We start from the raw sequence: 26,598 nt of genomic DNA, 5'->3' as shown, positions 1-26,598 counted from the left end.
TATAACTATATATAAAAAATAGGAAAATTGTGGAAAAAAAAACACTAAAAATAAGAATTAAAATTTACATTATTATTATTATTATTATTATTATTATTATTATTATTATTATTATTTTAAAAGTGTGGTTAAAATTTAAATAATATTTTTTATTGTTAAACAATATTTTTAAAAAAATATTACTTAAAAAAGATATTACCAAAATATAAAAAAAAATTGATTTTAACCACACTTAAATAATTAGCATAGCTAGTATAATACAATCATACTTAGAATTCAATTTTTTATTATAGCTAATTTACATGTTGTTGCGGAATGATCCAAGCGATATCATATGAATCATGGCTAGGATCAATCACGTTGCCTTCGCTCGGGTCCAATGGCAACGACTTAATTGGGAGCATTCGAACTGCGGTCCAATCGAGTCATCTCAGCGCCACCTCCAGAAATTTCAATTAGGAACACACTACAAAATCAGAAGCATGCAACTTGTCCAAGTAAATACACTAATTTTAATTTGGTGAAAATTCAGGTAGAATCGTCAGATGATTTAACTGATTTAACTATATCTAACGTCTCTCAAATATCAGCTTCACGTGAAATCGACTTCACCTGAGTTTTTACCTTCTAATTTAGTACCTCTTTAACATTTTAACTTAACCGTGGGAATGTTTTTGCAAGCACATGCCTCTCCAGAAACCACCTCGCTCGTGGAGACCATTAACTCGTCTCCCCTCCCAACCTCAACTCATCCTCTTAGATACAGTACGTACATATGTTTAAAATAAATGAAAAAAAAAATTTTGTTTATCCTTTCCAAAATTTACATACATGCATGTCTTTTTTAAACAAAGAGATAATTTATAGAACATGCATGTATACAAATTTTAAAGAGAACAAATAAATAACAATTCTCTATTTATTTTAAACATGTAAATTATCCTACTATTATAATTTAAATTAGCTAAAAAATTGTTGTTCTTTTGTATATATAAGTACTTTTATAAGCTAAAATAAAGTGTAGTTTATTCTAATTTTGTATAACAAAAATATAGGTTTTGTGAATGAGTAGTTGGTCAAATTCGTTTTTGAAAAAAATTATGTTTTTTAAATTGATTTTCGAATGATTCTTTTAATTAAATTTATTTTTTAAAAAAATTAAGTTAATTACGTTAATCTTTTTGTCACATTTATTATTGACGGCATCAAAATTTACTAATGTGAAATATTAATTGATATCACAATATATATTTAAGAATTTTAATTGACTATTAACATAATATATTTATAAAATTAGATCAAATTAAAATCTAATTAAAGATAAATTTTGAAATATTAAAATTTTTTAATTTAAAATTAATTTAATCTAATTTTATAAATTTATTATATAGTTACTAATTAAAATTATTAAATATATATTATAGTATTATTTAATGTATTATATCAATAAATTTTAATACTATTAAAAATAAAAAATAACAAAAAAATTAATGTAATTGATTTAAAATTTTTAAAAAATAAATTTAATTAAAAAAGTTAATTTAAAAAATAAATAATTATTTAAAAATTAATTTAACTTTTAAAAACTTTTAAATATATCGATATATTAATATTTTAATAAATTTTAACCATTAATCAAAATTATTAAAATACAAAATTTCGCTGACCTTTATTCGCTCGTAAATATAAGCGAGAGAAATGTCAATGAAAAGAGAAGAATGAAATGTTGGGTTGAAGAAGAGGTTAGGGGCCGGGCATGGACGTAAGAAGAAGCCACGCGTCCGAAAAGCAATAATGAGGGTTGAAGGAGATGAGAGATATTCGGGAAGGCGTCAATGGGGTTTGACATGCGGTCCCACAAGTGTTAAAAAATTTAAATTCTTTAAATTTTAAATTTTATTATAAAAAATTTTTGAATAATTTTTTTTTTATATTTTATTTTCACTTATAAAATAAATAAAAAAAATCAAATTTTATTCTCTAAAATAAAATTTAAAATTTAAAAGATCCAAATCTCGTGTCGAAATATCGCTTGTTACGTACATCGCTTTCATTGGACAACTGGAACCGCCAACACTAAAGCGAACCTTCTCCCCCCTCTCAACTCCACTCGCCTCGCCCCTCTCTCTTCTTCACGCTCTTCTCTTCTCTTCCTCTCCAAGTAGGGGAAAGGATTAATTTTAATATTTTATTACTTGGTGTTAAGCTGTTTAATCCCTTTCATTAGTGCATTTATTTCCAGCATCCGTTTATCAGCATAATAACAAATAAATAAATAATCATACCCTTAAAATAAGAAAAGAAAAGTTCTAATCATAAGTGTGGGTAGATACGTGTTTCATTGCTATCGATGATCACGTTTTATTTATGGGTTTAGTCTGGTAAGAAAATTTATGAAGGTAGGAATTTATGTGTAATTATTTTTGTATTAAATTAATATTTAAAAATTATTATATAATTTAATAAATTTAAATAAATTATTTTTTAATAATTTTTAATTATTAATTTTATATTAACATAATTACATATAAAGCTTCACCATTTATCAATTTAATTATTTTTGAATTTTTTTAATGCTTCATTATAAGGTGAAAATTCGCCAATCGACTTCACATAAAATTATTTTTGGATAGATGACACATGTTATTATAATACGCGTTATTATTTGGTTTCAAAAAAATCGGTTTATTTTATACAAATAATTTAATTTAAAAACTAATTAATATAGTTATAATGTTAAATTTTTAATCGTATTTTATTTTAAAAATAAATTGACGAATTTAAATTGAGAAATTATAGTTAATTGTTTATTATATAATCTTTTTAACCAAAATTATAATTAAAATTTATTAAAAAATAAAATTATCTAATATATTAGACCATCTCGATGTTAATCAGATTTTTTATTTCTATTATAAAATATTAAAAAAATTAATTCTAAAAAAAATCATGTTATTGTTTAGGATTTAATTTTTTTTATTGTGTTTTCATAAAGTTTGCACAAAATTTACTTATTATATCACGTAAATAAATAAGTTTAGTCAATAAACAAACTTTACGTAAATAAATAAGTTTAGTCAATGTGATAGGTGAATTTTGTGTAAATTTTATGAAAACACAATAAAACAAATTAAATCTTAAAAAATAACATAATTTTTTTTAAATTAATTTTTTTTATATTTTATAATAAAAAAATTTCATTAACATTGAACTAGTCTAATATATTAGATAATTTTATTTTTTTAATTATTTTTAATTATAATTTTGATTAAAAAAATTATATAATAAACAATTAATTATAATTTTTCAATCTAAATTAATCAATTTATTTTTAAAATAAAATATAATAAAAAATCTAATACCATAATTATATCAATTAATTTTTTAATTAAATTATTTATATAAAATAAATTAATTTTTTTAAAACTAAATAATAACACATATTATTTATCCAAAAATAATTTCATGTAAATCAGACCGTAGGTGAGTTTCTTAATCATTGTAAATATTAAAAGCTTAGCGTACCGTTCTTAGTTTGTTTGTTTTCACATTTTTATTTACATACTTTAAAATGATGAAAATACTAAAGATAAACTTCACGGCTAATTAAATCAATTATTTTAATCTGATGTACGGATCCGATCTTGATAACAATACAGAATATGTAGATATATACGTTTTGAAATTTTATAAGATATAAAATACGATATATATATATATATATAATATAAAATATTTTTTTAAATAAATTATAATAATATTATTTATATTAAAATATAAAATAATTTTTTAATTATTTTCAGTGTTTTTTTAATATATATATAAAATATTTAAATTTTATTTTAATAAATAATAATATATATTATTTTTAAATTTATTTTAATAATATATGTTAAGAATAAAATTGAATATACTAATACGTAATAATATTTAAATGTATCTAAATATATTATTTTTTTATTAAGATACGATTAAATATAATAGACACATATATCGAATAAATATCAATAAATATCGTATTTAATACGTGAATATGACAATTTAGCAAAATATCTACGTTTCATAGACTTCCATAGATTATATGATGTATGTTAGCCATGGTTTTGAAAAAAAAAAAAAAATACATATTCTTTATAAACAGTAATTGTTAGAAAACAATAAAAAAAAAAGTTATAATTAAAATATGTATTTTTGGAAGATATTTTTAAACTAGATGAGAGTTGTCTTGACTCTTGATAACCTTCTGCCCATTCATTATTATTGGTACTTGTTTCGGTATGATTATTGATTTTTTTTATTGGTGTGCTATTTATAAATATTTTTAATAAATATTTTAAGAGTTTAATAAAGACATTATATATGTATATTATTGCACCGAAAATAAAATGGGGGAGAAATTTAACCTGGTTTCCTTAAGATCGAATATATGCCCACACATTTACCGACAGGTGTGGCTGCATGCCTGCATGCATGCAATAGGAGAGCGCCAAATCACAAAACCATCGTGAAAACAACCATTTTTTCTTAGCTAAGGAAATCCACCCAAAATTCTGATTCTAGCAAGGCCGGCGAGAGTGATCGATAGATGTCATAAAGCATGATTATGCTTCAAATATTTTGATTTGATGTCGAATTTAACCGCAAGCATTATGTTACTTGTTTTTCACATTTTATTGTTAGAGTTTAATTTGTATGCATACAGTCATATAATTACTAACTATTCTTTTCACGATTATTTATATATTTAATATAATAAATAATTATTTTTATTAATATAATATTATATAATTAAATATATATATATAAAATAATTTTATATTAAACAGTACATTAAAATTAAATTTTATTATTAATCCTTGAAACCGCGAAGCTATATATTACAATTAAAATTAATTTTTTTAAAATTAAAAAATTCTTCTCTTCTTTTTTTTTTTTTTTTTTTTCTCATTTTTCATTCATTTTATCTTTTTATATATCATTATCAATGACTAATTATAAATTTGACAATTAAAATATATATAAAATTCTCTAATTGTATTCAAATTAAATTAAAATTAAAATTAAAATATCAAAATTGAAATATAGTTATGTTATATAACTAATTTAATAGTTAAAATGTGTTATATGACACTCTTTTATTAAAATTAAAAAAAAATATTTTTCTCTAAAATTAATAAACCTTCTTCTTACATTTTCTTATCTACCTTTCTTTTTTTTTTCTATTTCTCTCTATCCTTTTCACTCTATATATAATTTATATTTTATATTAGTAATCTGACAAATAAAAATGTGTCACCAAATATTTTTCAGCATAATTAAAATATTTTTTTAGTTTCCAAAAAGATAAAATCTGCAAATTAAATACATTCTAATGTTTAAATCAGTAATACTTTTAGAGAAATTTTAGTAAAATATGTTTTACCTCTTAAATTCTCCTTTTTCTTATATTATACATTTTTCAACTAACCATTATTAGGCATTTACAGTTCAAGATGTACATTCCGTTATCATAATTTATCGTTTCGGAAATATTTGATAACAAAAGAAAATCAGCCAAAAACAGCTATAATTTATTTTATTTAACATTCACTAATTATTACAACAATTAATTAATGCTAAATAAGACAAATTAGCTATTTTTTTTGTCTGCATAACATTACCCTTATCGTTTTTCTGAACTAATAATCTCATTCATTCCTATGATATCCGTTACGCTTGCATAGAATTAATAACGTTCGAGTTCCGGCTAACCAGATTCTCAACATTTCATTCTTGTTCATAAGAAGAAAAAAATTCACATGTTCAATAAGTGTGATGACTAATGAGATATAATTTCTGAGACTCAATTAATATCATCGGCGAAAAGAGAATTAACAGTACAAAAATTGTTTTATCTTATCAAATAGTTGCGTAACATATTATTACAATTAACATTAGGAAATAAAAGATGAATTCGTTAAGATTTTACGAAAAAATTAATAAAAGAGTAAAACGAAATAAATTATTAAGGATCGTAATGTGTTTTGTTAAGAAACTAATTAATTGTTATTTAGATAACTGAATTAGAATCCCGACTGAGGTTTTACAAATTGTATCGATTTATTCAAATAGCATCGGAGACAATAAGAATATGTTACTTTGGCAACCAACTATATTTTAAATGGTATAATTTTTTTTTTTAAATAAAAATTTTAAGTTTGGAAATAATTTTTAATTAAAAAAAAAACTATTCGGAAAAAAAAAAAAGAAAGAATACAAAATGCGGTGGAGTGAAGACAAAATAAGAGGGGGAGAGACCAAAAGCAGAATCTAAAGGCGCGTGCTATGTAAACGGAAGAGAGGCGGGCGTGAAGACCAGAATCGAACAGGAATCTCGTATCCTAAGATGGAGCCACGTGGTGACATCCTCTAGCCGAGTGTCCTAACAGACCGAAAAGTGGCATGCATAGGGAGCTAAAACTAAAATTAACCAACAAAAAGGAAAAAAAATGCGAAGTGGGAAAATATTTTGCGGGTAAGACTCAAACCAAATCAAATCAAAGGTGAAATTGAAAGCTACTATGATATGTGATATAGTTTTCGAATTGGAATTGGAAGAAAGAGAGAGAGAATAACAAGAAGCGGGCCACATGCGTGTCAGAAAAGGAAAAAAAACATCTAAACCTACCGTGGATCCAAATCATTGGTGCCACGTACACCCTTTTTCAAAAAGGCCACCTTACCACGTGTTCCCCTGCCAAACCCCAACCCTGATCACTTCAACGGCTGAGATCGCTTCGCGCTACTCTTTGACGGTGACGGGCACCCTGCCCGTCCATTTACTGTGGGCCCTACTTGAATTCCCTAACCTTGGGCCTCCCTCCCCCTTCAGTAGAAAATGCTCCTTCTCCCCCCTCTTTCCTTCATTCACTCCATTTTTTTATTTTAAAATTTTTTTCTTCTCTCTTACTTCTCTATATATATCCTACTCTTCCTGTGTTTCGATATTTCAATATTTCATCGTTTTTGGAGTTTCAAAATTTGAATGGCTGGGATTTGCTGTGGTGTTGTTGGAGAAGGCGAAGCAACGGCTCCAATCGAGCCAAGCCAACGCCCGTCCAGGCGAAGGAGCCTAGACTTGCTTTCTTTGAGGTTAATGACCGACGTGGCGACGGTGGCGGCGCCCGAGGCTTCCCGGAAACGGCAGAGGATGGACCTTTGCGCGGTTCCCAGGGAGCGCGGCAACGTCGCGGAGAACCGCGGCTCCTTTGTTGCCGGGCAGAACAAGGAGGACGGATCTAAGCAGCTGGTTAACAACGAAGATGGCACAGTTTCGGAAACGAAACGGTCCAAGGTTTCTTCTCAGTTGAGTTTGACGGCGGAAGGTTTGGGAAATGAGAAGGTTTTTGAAGAGTGTCCGAAGTTCGGCGTGACTTCCGTTTGCGGAAGGAGACGAGACATGGAGGATTCGGTTTGTGTGCGTCCTTCTTTCTGCGATGAGAGTCACAGAGGGTTCCATTACTTCGGCGTGTTTGACGGTCACGGTTGCTCACATGTAAGCACTCTAGCTTAGCCGCTTCAATTTTCAGTTGCTTAAATACGCTCGTAGAATGTAGAAGTGGATCTGGTTATGGTTTTAACTTAAACCGGTTTCGTGTATGCAGGTTGCGACGCTGTGCAAGGAGAGGCTGCATGATATTGTGAAGGATGAAATCAGTGGAGCGAAGAAGGATGAACAAGAGTTGGAATGGAAATCCGTGATGGAGCATGGGTTCTTGCGCATGGACGACGACGTACACATCTGGAGCAAGGCGAATCACTCCTCCGCCTGCCGCTGCGAGCTTCAGAGTCCACACTGCGACGCTGTCGGATCCACTGCCGCTGTCGCCGTCGTCACCTCCGAGAAGATCGTTGTCTCCAACTGCGGCGACTCACGCGCGGTGCTCTGCCGCAACGGCGTGGCCATCCCCCTGTCCTCCGATCACAAGGTCAGTTCTTACTTTCTTGATTTTATTTTTCCCGGGAAATAGAAAAATAAAAATAGAGAAACGTTACTTTGGCGCTTGCATGACACGTGGCCTAACTATTATTCGAATCCTTTTATTGCAGCCTGACCGACCCGACGAACTGATCCGGGTTCAAGCAGCAGGAGGGCGCGTGATCTATTGGGATGTTCCCAGGGTGCTTGGGATGCTAGCCATGTCTAGAGCCATAGGTGAGTGTTGAGCAACAACTGCGCACGTTAGCACCATGCGTTTTAATATGATTATTTTGCGTTACGGTCGCATCGTTACTGAGGCGGTTCACATTCTAGAACTTAACGATTTCCGTTTTGTTTCTTTCAGGGGATAATTATCTGAAACCGTACGTGATCCCGGAACCGGAGGTGACCGTTACTGAGAGGAGACACGATGATGAGTGTTTGATTATTGCGAGTGACGGTTTGTGGGACGTGGTGTCAAATGACACTGCGTGCGGGGTGGTGCGGATGTGTCTCAAGGCGCAGAAGCCGCCGTCGCCGCCGGGGTCTCCGTCGGGGAGTGGCGTGGCAGCGGACGGATCCGATAGGGCGTGCTCAGATGCTTCCATTCTGCTGACGAAGTTGGCGCTGGCGAGGCACAGCGAGGATAATGTGAGCGTGGTGGTAGTTGACTTGAGGAGGGGCCAACAACGGACTAATCCCAACAATAACGACAACGTTAATTGAATTGATGATACCGACGGATGAATGAATGAAATAGCCTTTTAACTTCAATGGCCATTGGCCACCCTCCATTTTTCGAAGGACCTTGTTTGTTGGAAGAAAACGGTGGGGGTGTTGGGCATTTTGGTTATTGAATGCGATTATGTAATGGTATTTAGCTAGGTTCTCGAGTCAAGTAAGGAAGAAAATTAAATCGTAGCATTATGAAATTATAGGAAAAATATTTAGTGTGGGGAATTTGTGTCAGCAAAGGACTAAATCAGCCGGTTGACACAACGGGTCTAATAGATTCTGTTTTGGTTCATAGTTTGTTCCAGTTAAGTTTGTTTTATCTCATAATTACTATGATTAATTAATGCAAAGATTGGTAATGAATAACCAACCTGTGGAAGCTTATTTCTTTTCTTTATCTATCTCGAGTCTCTCGTTTCCTTTCCAGTTAAGCTTATTTTATTTTTATATGCAATATGTATTCCTGCTTCGTTAGACATCAGAGAGGCAGAGATCGATTTTTAATTGACTCAAAATAATATTTCTGTAGCGATAATCTACAGAAGACACTTCCAAATCTAGTAATTAAAAGATCGGGAATATTCCTCAAGTTTATCATCTCAAAGGAGATTACAGATTTGTGTTTTTCGAAGTTCCGCTCACTTGCCGATACATGTTTTGATAGACATTATTGTGTGATTAGTATCGGTGAACATAGTTGAAACTTGAAAGGCCATTTGACATTTGTAGAACATAGTACCAAGGCACTCGGACTCGGTATGAGATAATATACGTGAATTATTCTTTAATTAAACCAGAGGAAGTATTAGGAGCCAATAAAGTCAATAAAATATTTGTAGTGTATAATGAAGGTTTAGAGATGTTCAATTTAGTATTAGAGATATAACTATTAGTGTTATTTTTTTCTATCAACTAAAATTTTTAGAATAAGTAGTTTCATGATATGGTATCAGAGTTCTAAATTCAAAGTGATAATTTATGAGATGGCCTGGTACAAAATTATCTTTATCACTTAAACAATATATATATATAATATATATATATTTTAGTTAAATAGTTAAATATGTTGACTCTTAATATATTATATTGAATTTTAAATCTTGACCATGGTTAAGTAGTAGATACTAGATAGAATCCTGTATAAAAAAAATTCAAAATATATATTAAAAATAAATTTAATATATTAAATTATTTTTCTATCTTAATCCATGACAACAATAAAAAAGTCAAATTCAACCCAACAGAATATACAAATTCAATTATAATTTTAGTCCTTATCTTATCTTATAGTTATCTTTATCTTTATCTTTATCTCTATCTTATTTTTATTTGCTTTTATCTTTCATAGGTCAATGTTCTATATATACCTAATTTTACCTTTATAGTTTATGCTTCAATTCAATACAATTCAATCAATCAATAATCAATAAAAGTTCGCATTCTTTTTTTTTTCTTATTCTTTCGCAATTTTATCATGGTATGAGCTCTGCTGACATCCATGGATAAATCAACCAATTCAGATTTTAAAATCCCTTCAACCTCTCCTTTCACTATGAATAATCAACCTCCTTACTCTGTACTAGATAATTTCATCCGGAGTCTCTTTTGGACCTTTCGTCAGCCTAACACTTTTCTTTCATGACACTTCTTTTCAATGAAAAAGCTCGTCCTTCAAACCAACTTGAGCTTTTGTCAAGTCCAACTACTCATTATCTTTGTTCTTTCAATACGTTTTCTACTGTTAACAATTCTTCAAATTGAGATTCATTCTTGAATACTTGGATCATTGATTCTGGTGCCACAGATCACATTGCATCAAATTTGTCTTGGTTTATTTCTTACACACAAATTTCTCCTATTATTGTTCATTTACCAAATGGTTCTCGAACTACTGTTTCTTATAAAGGCATCGTTCAATTTTCACTATCCTTGGTTCTTCATGATGTTCTTTATTTACTTCATTTTAACTTTAATATTATCTCTGTTTCAAAAATTACTTCAGCACTCATATGTGAACTCACTTTTTTATCTTCTTCTTGTACTCTACAGAGCAACAACTTGGGGACGATTGATTTGTCCAGAATGAGAGAGGGATTATATGTCTTTGAACCAAATTTCGGTAAAAATTCATCCACTACACACTCCATAAATTCCATCCAATCTCCACTCATTACACCTTCCAATATATAGCATTTTCGTTTAGGACACCTTTCTGGGCAAAGACTTAATCATTTACATAAAAAATTTCTTTTATCTCTATGCATCATGACGAGACTTGTGACATTTGTCATCTTTCTAAACAAAAGAAACTTTTATTTTCTCAAAGTTTTAACAAAGCCAATTCAAGTTTTGATTTATTACACTTTGATATTTGGGGTCCGTTTCGACAAAATTCTATTCATAATCATAAATATTTTTTTTACTATTGTTGATGATTTTAGCCGCTTTAGATGGGTTACTTTATTAAAATAAAAAGGAGAAGTGCAAAATCAAATAAAAAATTTTATTACTTTAATCGAAACACAATTCAACTCCAAAGTCAAAACTATTCGTTCCGATAATGGACCAGAATTTATTTTACCTGATTTTTATGCTTTAAAGGGCATTATTCATCAACGTAGTTGTGTTGAAACTCCTCAACAAAATGGAAGGGTAGAACGCAAGCATCAACATATTTTGAATATAGCTCGTGCTCTTATGTTTCAATCTAATTTACCATCATCTTTTTGGTCTTATACTGTTAGACATGCTGTTTATTTACTTAATAGAGTTTCATCATCCGCAATTAATTTTAAAACACCATTTGAGATTTTATTCAATCATCCACCAAATTATCATGACCTTAAAGTTTTTGGATGCTTATGTTTTGTTTCTACCCTAATGGCAAACAGATCAAAATTTGATCCAAGAGCCAAAAAGGCTGTATTTATTGACTTTCAACATGGTTTTAAATGATATATTGTTTATGTTTTAGAAGATAAAAGAATTGATATTTCTAGAAACGTGATTTTTTATGAAATAATCTTGCCCTTAGTCACAAAAAATGTCAAATTCCATACACTCAACCCAACATTGCCAAACACACATTCTCAAAAACAAGATTCAATTAGTCTTCCAGTTGAACCCTCACCTATACCCATTGACCCAACTCCACCTAATTCTTTATTTTTTTCCAACAACCTCTCCTTCTTCCTCACTATCGTTTCCTAACCAAGTTGAACCAATGACCATCGAATCACTTTCAACACTAGACACCAGTCCACCATCACCTTCTTATCCCCCGTCACCTTCTTCACCACCTGAGCAACCCCATCCTCGTCATTCCGACCGGCCTCACTGACCTCCAACATATCTCTCTGATTACTTGTGTAATTCTTCTCTCATCTCTACAAATCAATCTCTCTCAAAGTGCAAGTATCATTTATTTTCAGTCATGTCTTTTTCTTCTCTTTCATCTTCACATAAAAAGTTTCTTTTATCCCTACATTATGACGTTGAGCCAAAGTCTTTTAAGGACGCCAATCAACACTCTAATTAGCGTAGTGCTATGAAAGATGAGTTGAATGCTCTTGAGCTGAACAAAACTTGGCGTCTTGTTGATTGCCCTGCAGGGGTTAAGTCGGTTGGCTGTAAATGGGTCTATCGTATCAAACGCAAGCCTGATGGTTCAGTTGATCGATATAAAGCACGCATTGTGGCTAAAGAGTTCACTCAAACTGAAGGTGTTGATTTCTTGGAAACTTTTTCTCCTGTTATCAAGCCTGCCACCATCAGATTAGTTTTAGTATTGGCCTCTATGAAGCATTGGCCCATACATCAGTTGGATGTCAATAATGCTTTCTTACATGGGGATCTTTCTGAGGATGTTTATATGATTCTGCCACCCGGATTTACATCTCCTCAACCGAATCAATGCTGTAAGCTACTAAAGTCACTGTATGGTTTACGACAATCTAATCGTATGTGGTATGACAAACTTTTTCATCTTTTGCTATCTCATGGATATTAGCAGATCTCATCTGATTATAGTCTATTTGTCAAATTCATTTGTGATCAAATTTCCATCTTTTTAGTCTATGTTGACGACATTGTTCTCACTGGTAATTCCATTTCTAAACTTACTGCCACTAAGTCTATTTTGCACCAACACTTCCGAATTAAAGACTTGGGCCTATTAAAATATTTTTTGGGTATTGAGGTTGCTCAATCAGAGAAAGAAATTTGCTTATCTCAGAGAAAATATTGTCTTGATCTTTTGGAGGATTCTGGTTTATTAGGTGCTAAACCTGCCTCTGTTCCAATGGATAGTACCACAAGACTATATCAAGACAAAAGTCCCATGCTATCCGACCCTTTTGTATATCGCCGTTTGGTTGGCCGTCTTATCTATCTCACTACTACTCGATCGAAAATCATGTATGCCACTCAACAATTAAGTCAATTCATGGCATCTCCTACTGAATCTCATCTTCAAGCTGCCAAGCATGTGTTACGATATCTGAAAACTAGTCCTGGCAAATGACTTTTCTTTCCAAGGGAATTAGAAATTTGGCTTCTCGGCTTCAGTGACTCTGATTGGGTCGGATGTCCTGACACTCGGCGATCTTTAACAGGTTATTGTTTCTTCTTAGGCAGTTCTTTAGTCTCTTGGAAGACCAAGAAACAAACCACCGTTGCCCGCTCATCCACGGAAGCAGAATATCGTGCACTTGCCAACACAACTTGTGAACTTCAATGGATACTAAATGTGTTACAATTTTTACGCATCTCTCATATCCACCCACCAGTTTTATATTGTGATAATGTGCTCTTCATATTGCTGCTAACCCGATTTTTCATGAACGGACCAAACATTTAGAGGTTGATTGTCATTTGGTTCGATAAAAAGCTCAAGCTGGAGTGATGAAACTTCTCCCAATTCCCTCTTCTGGGCAACTAGCTAACATCTTTACCAAGCCTTTGTCTCCTCAACCCTTCCATCTTAGTCTGAATAAGCTTAGTATTCTTGACATCTTTCATCCTCTAACTTGCGAGGGCGTATTAAACTACTCTTCCACCTTAGCCCATGACAACAATAAAGACGTCTCACGGCCCACAAATTCAGCCCAACAGAATACACAAATTCAATTATAATTTTAGTCTTTATCTTATCTTATAGTTATCTTTATCTTTATCTCTATCTTATCTTTATTTGCTTTTATCTTTCATAGGCCAATGCTCTATATATACTTAGTTTTACCTTCATAGTTTACACTTCAATTCAATACAATCCAATCAATCAATAATCAATAAAAATTCGCGCTTTTATCTTTCATAGGCCAATACTCTATATATACTTAATTTTACCTTCACAGTTTACACTTCAATTCAATACAATCCAATCAATCAATAATCAATAAAAATTCGCATTCTTTTTTTTTTCTTATTCTTTTACAATTTTATCATATATATATATATATATATATATATATATATATATATATATATATATATATAATACATTTATTTATACAAAAAAAATATGATTGTTAATTTTTTGTGCACATCAAATTTTTTATTTATATACAAATACGAATTGACTAATTTTTTATACACGTGTATTTTTAAATTAAAATATATATCAGGTCAGAGTAGAAAATCTACAAAAGAAGTTTTCACAAAACTTTTGGTTTTATATTTTTATATCATATGAAAATATATACATCTGTTATTTGAAAAATGCGATTTGGCGAGTACAATGTCTAATAAGTTGCCAGTAATAACAAGTACACTGTTCTTTGTTGGGAGTCCCTTTTAAGTGTCGTGGATGGATAGAGGATATTGCTGTTATGCTATATTGCTATTCCTATAGTTCCCTCCCGTACCGTACGTGAATTGGCAAGCCAAAAACTCGACACATCAAAAGTTTAAAATTAATTATAGTCTGAGTCATATAGTGATTTCTTTGATGCTTTTTTTTTTTTCCATAATTTAGAAAATAAATTTGATAATTTAAATCAATACGACACAGTCTATTTTTTATCCGTAATATGACAGGAAAAAGAAAAAGAAAATTCAACCATATTTAAAAAATTCTAATAATATTTTTTTAAAAATAAAATTTAATTTTAGTACATGAATGTGTAAAATGCTTTAGAGTGTATCACCATTAAATTCTTAAAAAAAAAAGGTTTTTGGGTGTCCCTGCCTGTTAGATTCCACCCCGTTAATCACCTCAAACAAACCAATGTAACTGATGAACCAAACATATGGAAGCTCATCTACAAAATTGAATCGAAGGTAGACACGTAGATTTTAATTCTCTTTTTATGTCACCATCTATTAGCTGGACTAGATTTTCCTCTCTCTATCACTGTCTTTTTTCTCTTGAGACAGACTAGATTTCCTTTTTTTTTTCTTTCATAGACTATACTTCCTTTTGATTTGATGCTGATTGCTCCTTTTGATTGTTGGGCCATGGACTAGTTAGTTATTTTTTTTTTGGTGTCTACCATGGACTAGTTGTATCTACGAATCCCATATTATTCTTTTTCACTTTTTTTTGTGTGTGTGAAAAAAAGCACTGAATTTGACATTTAGACTCATATATAATCACCATTAACGTTCTTTATACCTGATTAGCTTACCTAATTTGGGTGTCATGATATGAGTTATGGATCTTTCTTGATATTGAAATCAAAGGGCCAAGGGACTTGGTTATGCATGTTGCAATAATTTGATCATGACAAACTTATATGGTGCTTATGAGTCATGACTTATCAGGCTGCAACTACTATTTGAAATGAACATAGGAATTAGTAGGGATATTTTTTAAGTGATTATTGCATTACTCATTCCCCACATTCACACTTCAATTTCGCAGCCAATTTTAGCTTTTGGACATGCATTTTTGTGTTAAGCTGATTGGTCCAGTCTAATTGATGTGGGAAAAGATAATGAAAAGAACATGAAATAATAATTAATGACTTCCCAAAGATGCTAAATGATGAATTTCACGGGGTTCAATGTTCATGTCAATTTGTTTCTAAAATTATGGTTTTATGAATAAAAAGTTGTAATGTGATGTCACTCCTATTTAAACGGAATTATTGGGCCAAAATGATTTTGAGAGTTCCAGCCACCAACAATTTATGACTAAATTTGTTAAATACTGTAATAAGTTAATAACCAAATATCTTTATTAATATTAATAGTAAGAGGATAATTATCATCATTCAATGTCTCTTCCCTTTTTCTCTCGTTTTTATTCACTCTATCAATCACCCACTCTTATTCCCGTGACTTGTATAACTTGCACCACATATTATCCTCACATTATTTTCTTTTTGATGTTGATACTAATTATCCTTCTATTTTCCTTTTTAATCTTTCTTGATAATGCAAAACAAATGTAAAACTAATTATCCTGCTTGCTGTCTAAATTCCAAAATAGAGCTGAGCATAATCCAGCAATCAAATGTCAATTATAATTCCCCACCAAAAAAATGTTTTAAGTGACATTCATAATGTTTATCACTTTTGGATCCCCTGAGGGCAAAAAATATCAAGCTAGCTATAATCTATCTTATAACACAACAAATCACATGACACTAGTTACTTGTATACCGGAAAGCAAGTGTTGAAACATGTAATTAGAGACTGTATTTTTGGCTGCCAACTCATCTATTGGATGATCCTTGGCCTCCATATCTGCTGCCTTTTTTGTGCCTGCATAGGCAGTGCTCTCGATATTGAACTTGATCCTTTACTGCCACCTGAAGTTGAACCGTTGGAGCTTGATCCTTCACTGCCATTTTGAATGCGATGCTGTGGTGGTTGCTGAGGATGACGCTGTGGGGGTGGTTGTGGCCGTACAGGTCTTGGAAATTGAGGCTGAGGTGGGTGAAGGTAACCACCACCATAATTTGGGATAGCAGGTTTCATAATGTATCTCGACACATGGGGTGGTGCCAAGTAGATCAGGAGAGAGTTTGGAGTCTGACTCTTTGAGATGAGTATGCTATACGTCTCTAGAAATGCCTTCGCTATCTTTGGTAGATGTCCACTGCTGACAGATCTTGCAGTATTTTGTGGCTGCTCAAAAGGATCCTCAACCTAACCAACCATAAGGCAGATGCAGATGCAGATGCAGAGAGTAAAATTAGAGCTACAAAAAGTATGCATGATACAGTTTAAGATTGTTCAAGTGAGCAGAGTAGTACAAATATCGCATAAGTCTTCGGCAACCATCTCGTGTTGTCCTTTATCTGCTCCCATTGTCCAGTATGTGGTGAAATTCCCATCTTTGATGCCCATGAATCCATCTGAGCAAACTGCATGAACATGCAACATGCTGTAATCATCACTATAGTGTGACTAATGCCTAGAAGGCCGTACCATATAGATTGAGGAAATTAATCACAAAACAGAGCCACACAATCAGTCACAAACCAAAAGATGCAATATTTTTCAATGGTATTAAAAGAATTTGGGGGAAAAAAGAGACACAGTCTCAAATGCCTCTTAACAATACCAAAGACAATGCAGAAATCAGGAAGAAGATGATGATCTACCTTTCTTAGGAATTCAACAAAAAGTTCAGCCAATGATTTTTTGTTTTTCGGCCTGGACTTGTCTGATATGTATCTGTTTATATTGGTATCACATGTTTCTGCAATAAGATCCTCCACATCAGCTCTAACACCTGTACGAATTATACATAACAAACAATTACATAATTATTCTTGTATACATAGCTTCACAATTCACATATTAACACTGTTTTAAGAGACAGCAAGCGTTTTGCAACCTTCCAGGCCAATAAATCCAGACAAAAAAATGGCAAAGGGTGCTGGTTGATTATCACATGAACAAGTTTTAGGTACTTGGCCCTCAAGTGGTGTTCAGACGAAGTGCATTGCAATTTGCAAGGGAGATTATTTAAGGAGGGCAAATCTTATGTCCAAGACAAAAATAAATACACAAATTTAAAGAAAAAAGTCGTTGGATAAAAGAAAATTGACGGAACAACATAAAAACTAAAGAAAGTAAAAGTCATCACTCAAAGCCTGCAGCAGCCAATTAACTGTTTATCAACCAAACGCCAAATTTCTATGAAATATTAAAATAAGACACCATGATCCATAATTAATCCTGTTGACTGCATTCACGACTTTGACATAAAGGATTAATTCTTTAAATTCATTTTAAAAAATAGAAGAAAGAAAACCGCACATGGATAGTGTAAAATTAATGTGAGGAGAAGGAGATACCACTATACCAGGAGCATGTTGAACTATTTGCATTGCAATAAGTTGTATGCACCATGGAATAAATAATTCTTAATGTTGAATGCATGCAAACAATTTGTAAATCCAAAATTTCTACAAACGAGTTCAGCTTCAACAAAATTCACACCCCCATCCCACACAAAAAGTAAATAAATAAATCATGATGCCTCACAATCAATCAAAGATGGAATGTACCTATAAGATCATCGACCATATTGCCAGGGTATATATCTTTGAGTGGTGGTAAAATTGCAGGAACACAAGTCTGAAAAAGAAGGGAAAAAAAATAATGTCAATAGAGAAGGCTATTAAATATTTCCTAGTTTTGGCTGCACAAACCCCTTATCCCTCAGAACCCCTAGCTAGGAGGGACAAAAGAAATATGTAATACGCGACTACAAGTACCTGAAAGTGAAAGATTACAAGTAAACTGAGGGAATAAGAATTGAACGTTCCAGTTTTTGGGTTATTGATTTTATGTGCTTTGGCCCATTCCTTGACCTACACAAACTAGAAAGGATGAAATATGAATCGAGCAGAAGTCTGTCATTGCAAAGAACTCCTATTTCAGCCACAAGAAGGTACCAGTAAAACCATATCATGGAAGCGGCCATCTATTTTGTTGATCCAAAGTAGTATCTTGGATTTCATTTGGCCCTGCAGGTTATTAATCGAAATATCACAAGATATGCCCGGTGGGTAGCGTTTAAGTTTTAAAATGGGAACTCGTGCATTGATTATGAACTGCAAGTTGTTCCACCCACCTGCAAATTAATGTTATTTCAAAATGTATCAAGACAAAAAATAAACTGGTAAATTCCATTCCCATATGTTTATTTTGGTTTCGAAACTGACAAAACATAAAAGTACCAGGAAGATTTGAGAACTTAATGAGCACTAGAAATGGAAATCTAAAATCTAACTAATTCAAATAAAATGACTACTAAAAGTAGGAACCAATATTGACATGAAATGGTTAAAAATCGTGTTGGACTGAGACCTTTCCATAATAATGCTTCACCCAAAAGTACAAGTGATTCTTTGGTTTCTTTTGGTATTATGAAGTTATCAACATATTGACGGGATATCTTTTTAGAGGAGTTTTCCTCTCAAACAAGTGAAGAGATTGGTAGGTACGCTTTACTGATTTTTTGTCACTTATTTTTTGTTAGGAGGGTCTCTTATCCTCCCATCCTCTTGTAACATCCTTTACCCTGTCTTAATAATATTCTTCTTTTAACAACGACAACAACAGCAGCAGCAACAACAATAATATTAAATCTTATATTCCACGTGATGCTATAAAGCAACTTGTTGACGATTAAGATCCTTAATCAATGTTATTTGTACAGATTCTGAAGCAAAATTTTGCTTCATATATATGTATATATATATATATATATATATATATATATATATATATATATATATATATATATATATATATATCTTTTTCAGGTGAGCCAAGATAAAATGTGCATCTTGACATCAAACAGGTCAGAATTTTAAAGAGAAGTCCCCTCCTCTTTTCCTAACCTTAAAAATTAGTCATATAACTACATTACCCTATCAAGTCTAAGCATATTTGTCAAAAAATTACATGCAAATAACAATTTCAGGTAACATATGACAACAGTTTTACCCTCTACAATCCATGAATAAGCTAAAACAACTAAATAAATCTATGATATTCCAATTGTACATATTGTAGATTTATTTGTAAATCTAGAAGAGTACATTATGCATAATCATCACTTCATTAATATACAGTAGTTTGTGTTTTCAACTACCACTTCTTGTATTGCTATTTAATAAAAACTTATTTAAGTTTAGTTTGAATGAAGAAAGAAGAGGGGGGAGGGGGGGGGGGTTATTCATCAACCTTTATAACCTATTTCTTCTGTTGTGTGAATACGAAGAAAGAAATTATCGAACTAAAAGAAAAATGGACCATGCACCTAAATGGTTAACCTATCATCTATTTCTGTACAGCTAAGTGACAGAAGTTTAAGAAAATTTCACCTTTTGTTCTCAAAGCCTTTAAAAGATCCCCCAATAATGTTTGTTTATGTTTTTTCCCAACAGATGAAATATGTGAACCATTTGATAACTCAATCGAGATATCCAAGTCACCCCAGCGCGTAAAGAGATTAGACACGAACGACCCAAATGGCTCCACGGTTGCTCCTGTTCCAAAAATTGAGTAAAATACGAGTTTTAATTCTTTAATTTCAAAATTGATGGAAAACTTCATGGTATATCATGGGAATCCATCTGTAAACATTTATGATACCCAAATTAAATAATGAAAACTAAATGTTGGAATAATTGTTCTGAGTGAAAGACAATAAAATTCATCTTACTTTCAATTATTTATAGGAGAAACCTTCAAGCAACAAACTAGTTTGGCATCTTTGATAATTCATTTTATTGAATGGGGGAGAAAACAACAATTTATTGCATCAATGTTATAGTCATATAAGAAAGTTGGATTATATGCCTAAAAAGAAGAAATGCACATTTTTAACTTTAGAAATGGAACAATAACTTCACAGCCAATTTTCAGGAATAAGACTTGTGGATGAACCAACTTGTTGGTCAAGAACCATGTTAGTTAGTGAAGAAACTGTTTTGTTTACAAACTTTCATGGATCAAACTAGAAGCTATGTTCATGCATGGAACTGCAATATAAGAACGGAAATACTTCCATTGTCTTTATCAATCTCTTTTCATTACTTATGCTAAATCAACACTGCAAGACCAAGATTTAGGAGGGAAAAAAAAGAAAAGAATAGAAAAGAAAAGAGAAAGGAAGCAAAAGAGAAAAAGAGGTGGGAACAGAAAAAAAAAAAATTTCAGGAAGTTCACCTCTCAGGCTTTCGACAGATTCTGCAACTAATCGTAGATCATTAATAATCCCAAATCGAACTGCCCAATCTTCTTGCAAGGGTGTCACTGCCTTAAGTATATCATTTAAAACATTGTCCAGCATACCATATTTGCTCATTTTTTATATCTCGATAACTGTGTATAGCAGTTAATGTAGCAATGAAACAACTGCAATAGTGGTTTTATGCAGCACTAGATGGACAAACTGAAGACAAAAGGATCAAAATTGACATGCTTAGGAATCTTGAAACATTGCAAATCCTGTGAAACCTTGAAGCAGCATTAGTGACCTGATATCATTGTTCATACAGTTAATGACTGCAGCATAGGCTAACAAATTAAATGAGTGCATATAATAACAATAAAAATAGAAGATATTAAAACCAGAAGATATCCAGAATTCATAATCTAAGGCACAAACAATTCATCAGTTGTTTCATCCCCTCTAATTTTCTAGCAGCCTAGCTCAAACATCACTCAATCACAAAACTACTTATCCACATAAAAGATTGATCATCAATGGCACTCTGCAATCGAGAAACATGCCATGTCATACCTAACTCATCCAACACAATGTCACACAACCTTTGGGGGGGAATGGCATGAGCAGAACCACAGAACTTCAAAAATTCCAATTCCAATCACAAACTCCCACGAGCCCAAAAAAGAAAAAGAAAAAAACTCCAAAACCCGTGACTTACCGAATCCGGCAAGCTAGCACAAACCAATCTCAATGAACACCGAATTAATCTTTAACATTAAAAAGAAAGGCAACATAGAAAGAGGAAGAGAGCAATGAAGGAAAATTAATTGCCTGGTCCAAGGTGGGATTTTGAAGGGCGTGGAGGGTTTCGAACGAAGAAAGCCAAAAAGGGTCGCAGAAAAACTCACGTCGGAATCGTTACAAGTGAGAAAGGAGGGAACTTGGAGAGCTATAGTAGTGCGAAGTAACAGTTGGTATTTATGAATATCTGTCTACGAGAGCATAACTTAGGAGGAGGGGTTTTCCATTTCATCATAACAGTAATATTCTATCCACCTTTTTTTTGGAAGGCCCCATTTTGAGATCGACAAGTCCCTGTTGATGTTTGATTAATTATTAAAGATGGCAAAGATATGATTTTGGAAGCGGGAAAAAAAAAGGAAAGGAGGGGTTAACGAGTCCACTATCGGTCATTGCTTTGAAAATGGTTCTGTGGAATGTGGAGTGTGATTCTCATGAATTAAGAAGACTTCACCTCAGTCCTCACCAACTACCAACAGCAATAGAGAGGTTCCAATTTCCAAACGCAAAATTTCGGGCTGGAAATTGGAACTCCCTATGGGTTAAACATCTGATTGACTGATTCTGTTATTATTAATTTTTTCATATTGTCATGTTATTAGTAGTATTATTATTAGGTCTTACTGGCCAAGATTATAATAGTTAAGAATGACTAAGATTTAATTGACCTATAAATACATGACATGTGGAGAAAAGTATGCAAGTTGTTAGGGGAATTTGATGATGGTTTAGTTTGGTAAAGCTTTTACTTTTTAAAAGTATCTTATAAAAGTTAATTTTTAAAAGATGGTTTTTTAAAAGTTGTAGTATTTATGTTTGATAAATCAAATCAAAAATAACTTTTAATAAATATAAGCAACATCAATTGTGTTTGGTAAAATAGCTTTTAAAATTTAAAAATACTATAATAGACATAAACGTAAACATTAAATTTGAAAATTAGTTAACATGTTACATTAGACTTTAAAATTTTGAAAAGCACAAGCCAACTTTAAAAATCTCTATCCTAGGTGCTTTCAAAAGTACCACAATCTTTTAAAAGCTGCAAGCACAAGCATATGATCTTTTTTATTTACCAAACACAAAATGAAGAGTTTAAGCTTTTAAAAAGTACAAGCACCTCTTCAAAAAGATTTATCAAACCAAGCCCAAGTTACATGTTAGAAATTACTGCAGGATAAAGTAGTGGGCCTTTTATGTGAAGGAAAAAAAATTCTATTGAGTGGTAACACTAAAAATTTAAATGTTGGATCAATAAAAGTTACTTAATTATTAATTTATTATCTATTATTTATTTTATATTATTAATTTTATAACTAAAATATGTCATGTATTACTCTCTCATTGCAATTGAAATTCAATCTTTCTCTTTAAAATTAGAGCATTCTCTCCTCTCCAAAGATTCAATTATTTTGAAAAAAATAATTTTTAAAAGAAGAGATATAAAATTAATTCAAAATTAATTTTTTTTAAATAATTACATTTTTATTCTAATTAATTAATTATTAATCACAATATTATTATTCTCTCCAAATTATATATAATAAATGTTTAAAAGAAGAAATACAAAAATATATATTAGAAAGATACACGGTAAAAATTTAAAACTAATATATATATATAATAATAATAATATATTTTTATGTAAATAATATTACATGGTTGTTCATACCCTGACCCAATAACTAGGACCCAGGATCCAAGCAAAGAAGCCCAACCCAAAGGGGTTGGCCCTCCCCCAGTACCGGCCTTCATCCCCAGAAGTCGGTACCGAACACGACCTACTCGAAAGAAGTCGGATACGAGGGTTAGCTGGCAGATAACACTCATTCGAATGAGTAACCGCCCCTAGAAACTCTCTAACCACTTCATAGAGCCATATCTTAACCTCCCTAAGATATGGGAACGGTTATCCACCTAAAAAGGTGGCACTACTTCAGCGGTGGTTATTGGTTCACCACTATAAATACCCTGACATCCCTCAGGTATCACTAAGTTCCAATACATTCTCAACTTGCTCACACTCTCGCTAACTTAGGCATTGGAGTGTCTTTGCAGGTACCACCCCCCATTCTTCCACACGCACAAGTCGGACGGAGGAACACCGAGTTTCAGGTGCATTCGATAGCCACCTCCCTCACGCGTTTAGGCCAACCAACGTCATCCGGCCCACTAATCTCCGGTTACCCATCGTAACATTGGCGCCGTTGCCGGGGACCCGAGAGATTGACCAGTGATGGCGGAAAGATCCCCTGAAGAAGGGCATGTGGAGACAGATTCTGATCAAGAGAATTTGAACACCAGAAACAATGAAGCAGATCAGAACCTCCACCAGGAAGCTAATGATCAAAATAAGGAAGGTACTTCCGGAATAAAAAATCCGAAGGCAAACTCCTCGGAGGGGCGCGAGTCAGAAAAAGAAGGACCCCCTCTCGCTAGTGAGCTTATGGGGCTAATTCATAGCCGCCTCGAGCAGCTAGAGCAGGAGCGGGAACGACAAAGGGAAGCTGAAAAGAACCTAAAAGAGGAGATGGAGCGACGAAAAGAGTTAGAAAGAAAACTCTTAAAGTTAGAATCCTCCCTCAAGGGTCGGAATTCCCAAGGCGATAGAGAAGATTCTCCCTTAGGAGAGAAAGATCCGTTTAGCGAGGACATAATGAGGGCAAAAGTTCCGAGAAACTTTAGAAGCCCCGATATGGACCTCTACGATGGAACCACCGATCCAAAGCATCATCTGAGCAACTTTAAAAGTCGGATGTATCTGACCGATGCTTCAGACGCTACGCGATGCAAAGCTTTCCCGACAACCTTGTCCAAAGCAGCGATGAAGTGGTTCGACAGTCTCCCTCCGAGGTCAATTACCAGTTTTGAAGACCTCTCAAGAAAATTCTTGATGAGGTTCTCCATCCAGAAGGACAAAGTAAAACATGCACCAAGCCTCCTGGGAATAAAACAGGAGGTAGGGGAGTCCTTACGGGCCTATATGGAAAGATTCAACAAAGCATGTTTGGAGATTCAAGACCTGCCCACCGAAGCGGTCATCATGGGGCTAGTCAATGGTCTTAGAGAAGGTCCCTTCTCACAGTCCATATCAAAAAGACACCCCGCCTCTTTAAATGATGTACAGGAAAGAGCTGAAAAGTACATCAATATGGAAGAAAACGCTAGGCTAAGAGACCCGAGTTTGCGAATCGGGCCCCCTCCCTCAACGAAAGAAAGGGAGAGGGAAGCGAAGAAGAAGGAAGAGCTCGGCCTTGATAGGCCAAGAAAATATCACTCTTATACTCCATTGAAAGTTCCTGTAGTGGACGTATACAGAGAAATTTGCAATACTGAAAGGCTGCCTCCCCCCAGACCCATCAAGAATAAAAAAGGGGGGAGCCGCAGTGATTACTGCGAGTACCATAAGATATATGGACACTCCACAAACGACTGTTACGACCTTAAAAATGTGATAGAAAAGCTAGCCAGAGAAGGTCGGCTTGACAGATATCTCATAGAAAGGTCGGACGGTCATGGAAAAAGAAAGCGAGAAGATGCGGATAGAAGAGATCCACCACCACAAACTCCGGAGAGACATATCCATATGATCTCAGGAGGATTTGCGGGAGGGGGACTCACAAAATCCTCCCGAAAAAGACATCTCAAGAGAGTCTACCAGGTCGAAGAGGGGTCCCCCGATCTTCCGACCATTTCATTCACAAAGGAAGACGGGCGAGGAGTAATCCCTGGGCACGATGACCCAGTGGTAATTACTATGATCCTGGCAAATGCCCATCTACACAGAACCCTAGTAGACCAAGGAAGCTCAGCAGACATCCTCTTTAAGCCCGCTTTCGACAAGCTAGGTTTAGATGAGAAAGAGTTAAGAGCCTACCCCGACACCTTATACGGATTAGGTGACACGCCGATAAAGCCACTAGGATTTTTACCCCTCCACACCACCTTTGGAAAGGGGGAAAAATCAAAGACTCTGAGTATAGACTTCATAGTCATCGACGTGGGGTCGGCTTATAATGCTTTAATCGGCAGGGCTACCCTTAATCGACTTGGAGCGGTGGTATCGACACCCCACCTATGCATGAAGTTCCCGACCTCGTCGGGAATAGCGACGGTGAGGGGAGATCAGAAGCTGGCAAGGAAATGCTACAATGAAAGCCTAAACCTGAGAGGAAAAGGCAGAGAAGTCCACACAATAGAGCTCGGGGGAGCAAGGGTTAAAGAAGAGCTACGACCACAGCCCGGGGGAAAAACTGAGGAAATTCAGGTCGGCGAAGAGGAAGGAAAAAACACTCACATAGGAGCCAACCTAGGGGAAACCCTAAGACAAGGGTTGACTAGGCTCCTAAGAGATAACTCCGATCTCTTCGCCTGGAAGGCCTCCGACATGCCTGGGATAGATCCCGAGCTCATGTCTCACAAGCTCTCGGTCTACTCAGGGTCTCGACCTGTACAACAAAGAAGACGCAAGCTCGGCCCAGAGCGAGCCCTAGTAGTAGAAGAACAAGTGCAGGCGCTCCTAGAAGCCGGCTTCATCAGAGAAGTCAAATACCCAACATGGCTAGCCAATGTAGTGCTAGTCAAAAAACAAAATGGTAAATGGAGAATGTGCGTCGACTACACCGACTTAAATAAGGCATGTCCCAAGGACCCCTATCCACTACCAAGCATTGACGCCCTAGTGGACTCTAGCTCGGGGTATCAATACCTGTCATTCATGGACGCCTACTCAGGGTATAACCAAATCCCGATGTACGAACCAGACCAGGAAAAAACATCATTCATCACGCCCAGAGCCAACTATTGCTACGTGGTCATGCCATTTGGATTGAAAAATGCAGGGGCCACATATCAGAGGCTGATGAATAAGGTGTTTGCCCCCCACTTAGGGAGCTTAATGGAAGCCTATGTCGACGATATGCTGGTAAAAACCAAGGAAGAAGTGGACCTCCTATCCGAC

General features: G+C 33.6%; 2 protein-coding genes across 2 annotated transcripts; one reads left to right on the top strand and one right to left on the bottom strand.

The window, feature by feature from the left end:
* The first annotated feature begins 6,851 nt into the window (after positions 1–6,851).
* LOC112733635 (protein phosphatase 2C 37) lies at positions 6,852–9,094 on the top strand. The gene is made up of 4 exons (XM_025782670.3): positions 6,852–7,534; positions 7,644–7,967; positions 8,089–8,194; positions 8,325–9,094. Exons 1-4 carry the CDS (start codon positions 7,025–7,027, stop codon positions 8,684–8,686), a joined length of 1,302 nt encoding a protein of 433 aa, XP_025638455.1. The 5' UTR covers positions 6,852–7,024; the 3' UTR covers positions 8,687–9,094.
* A 7,042-nt stretch (positions 9,095–16,136) lies between these two features.
* On the bottom strand, positions 16,137–22,207 carry LOC112733634 (protein HESO1). The gene is made up of 9 exons (XM_025782669.3): positions 21,669–22,207; positions 20,834–21,144; positions 19,987–20,151; positions 18,550–18,728; positions 18,370–18,465; positions 18,160–18,229; positions 17,248–17,378; positions 16,897–17,007; positions 16,137–16,789 (listed from the first exon to the last, which is right to left on the bottom strand). The coding sequence occupies exons 2-9, from the start codon at positions 20,970–20,972 to the stop codon at positions 16,358–16,360; spliced, it is 1,323 nt and encodes a 440-aa protein (XP_025638454.1). The 5' UTR covers positions 20,973–21,144; positions 21,669–22,207; the 3' UTR covers positions 16,137–16,357.
* Positions 22,208–26,598: the final 4,391 nt, after the last annotated feature.

The sequence above is a fragment of the Arachis hypogaea genome, chromosome 13, assembly GCF_003086295.3.
Source record: "Arachis hypogaea cultivar Tifrunner chromosome 13, arahy.Tifrunner.gnm2.J5K5, whole genome shotgun sequence".
Lineage (NCBI taxonomy): Eukaryota > Viridiplantae > Streptophyta > Magnoliopsida > Fabales > Fabaceae > Arachis > Arachis hypogaea.
The sequence above is the reverse complement of the archived record's forward strand: the minus strand, read 5'-3'. Positions and strand labels throughout refer to the sequence as shown.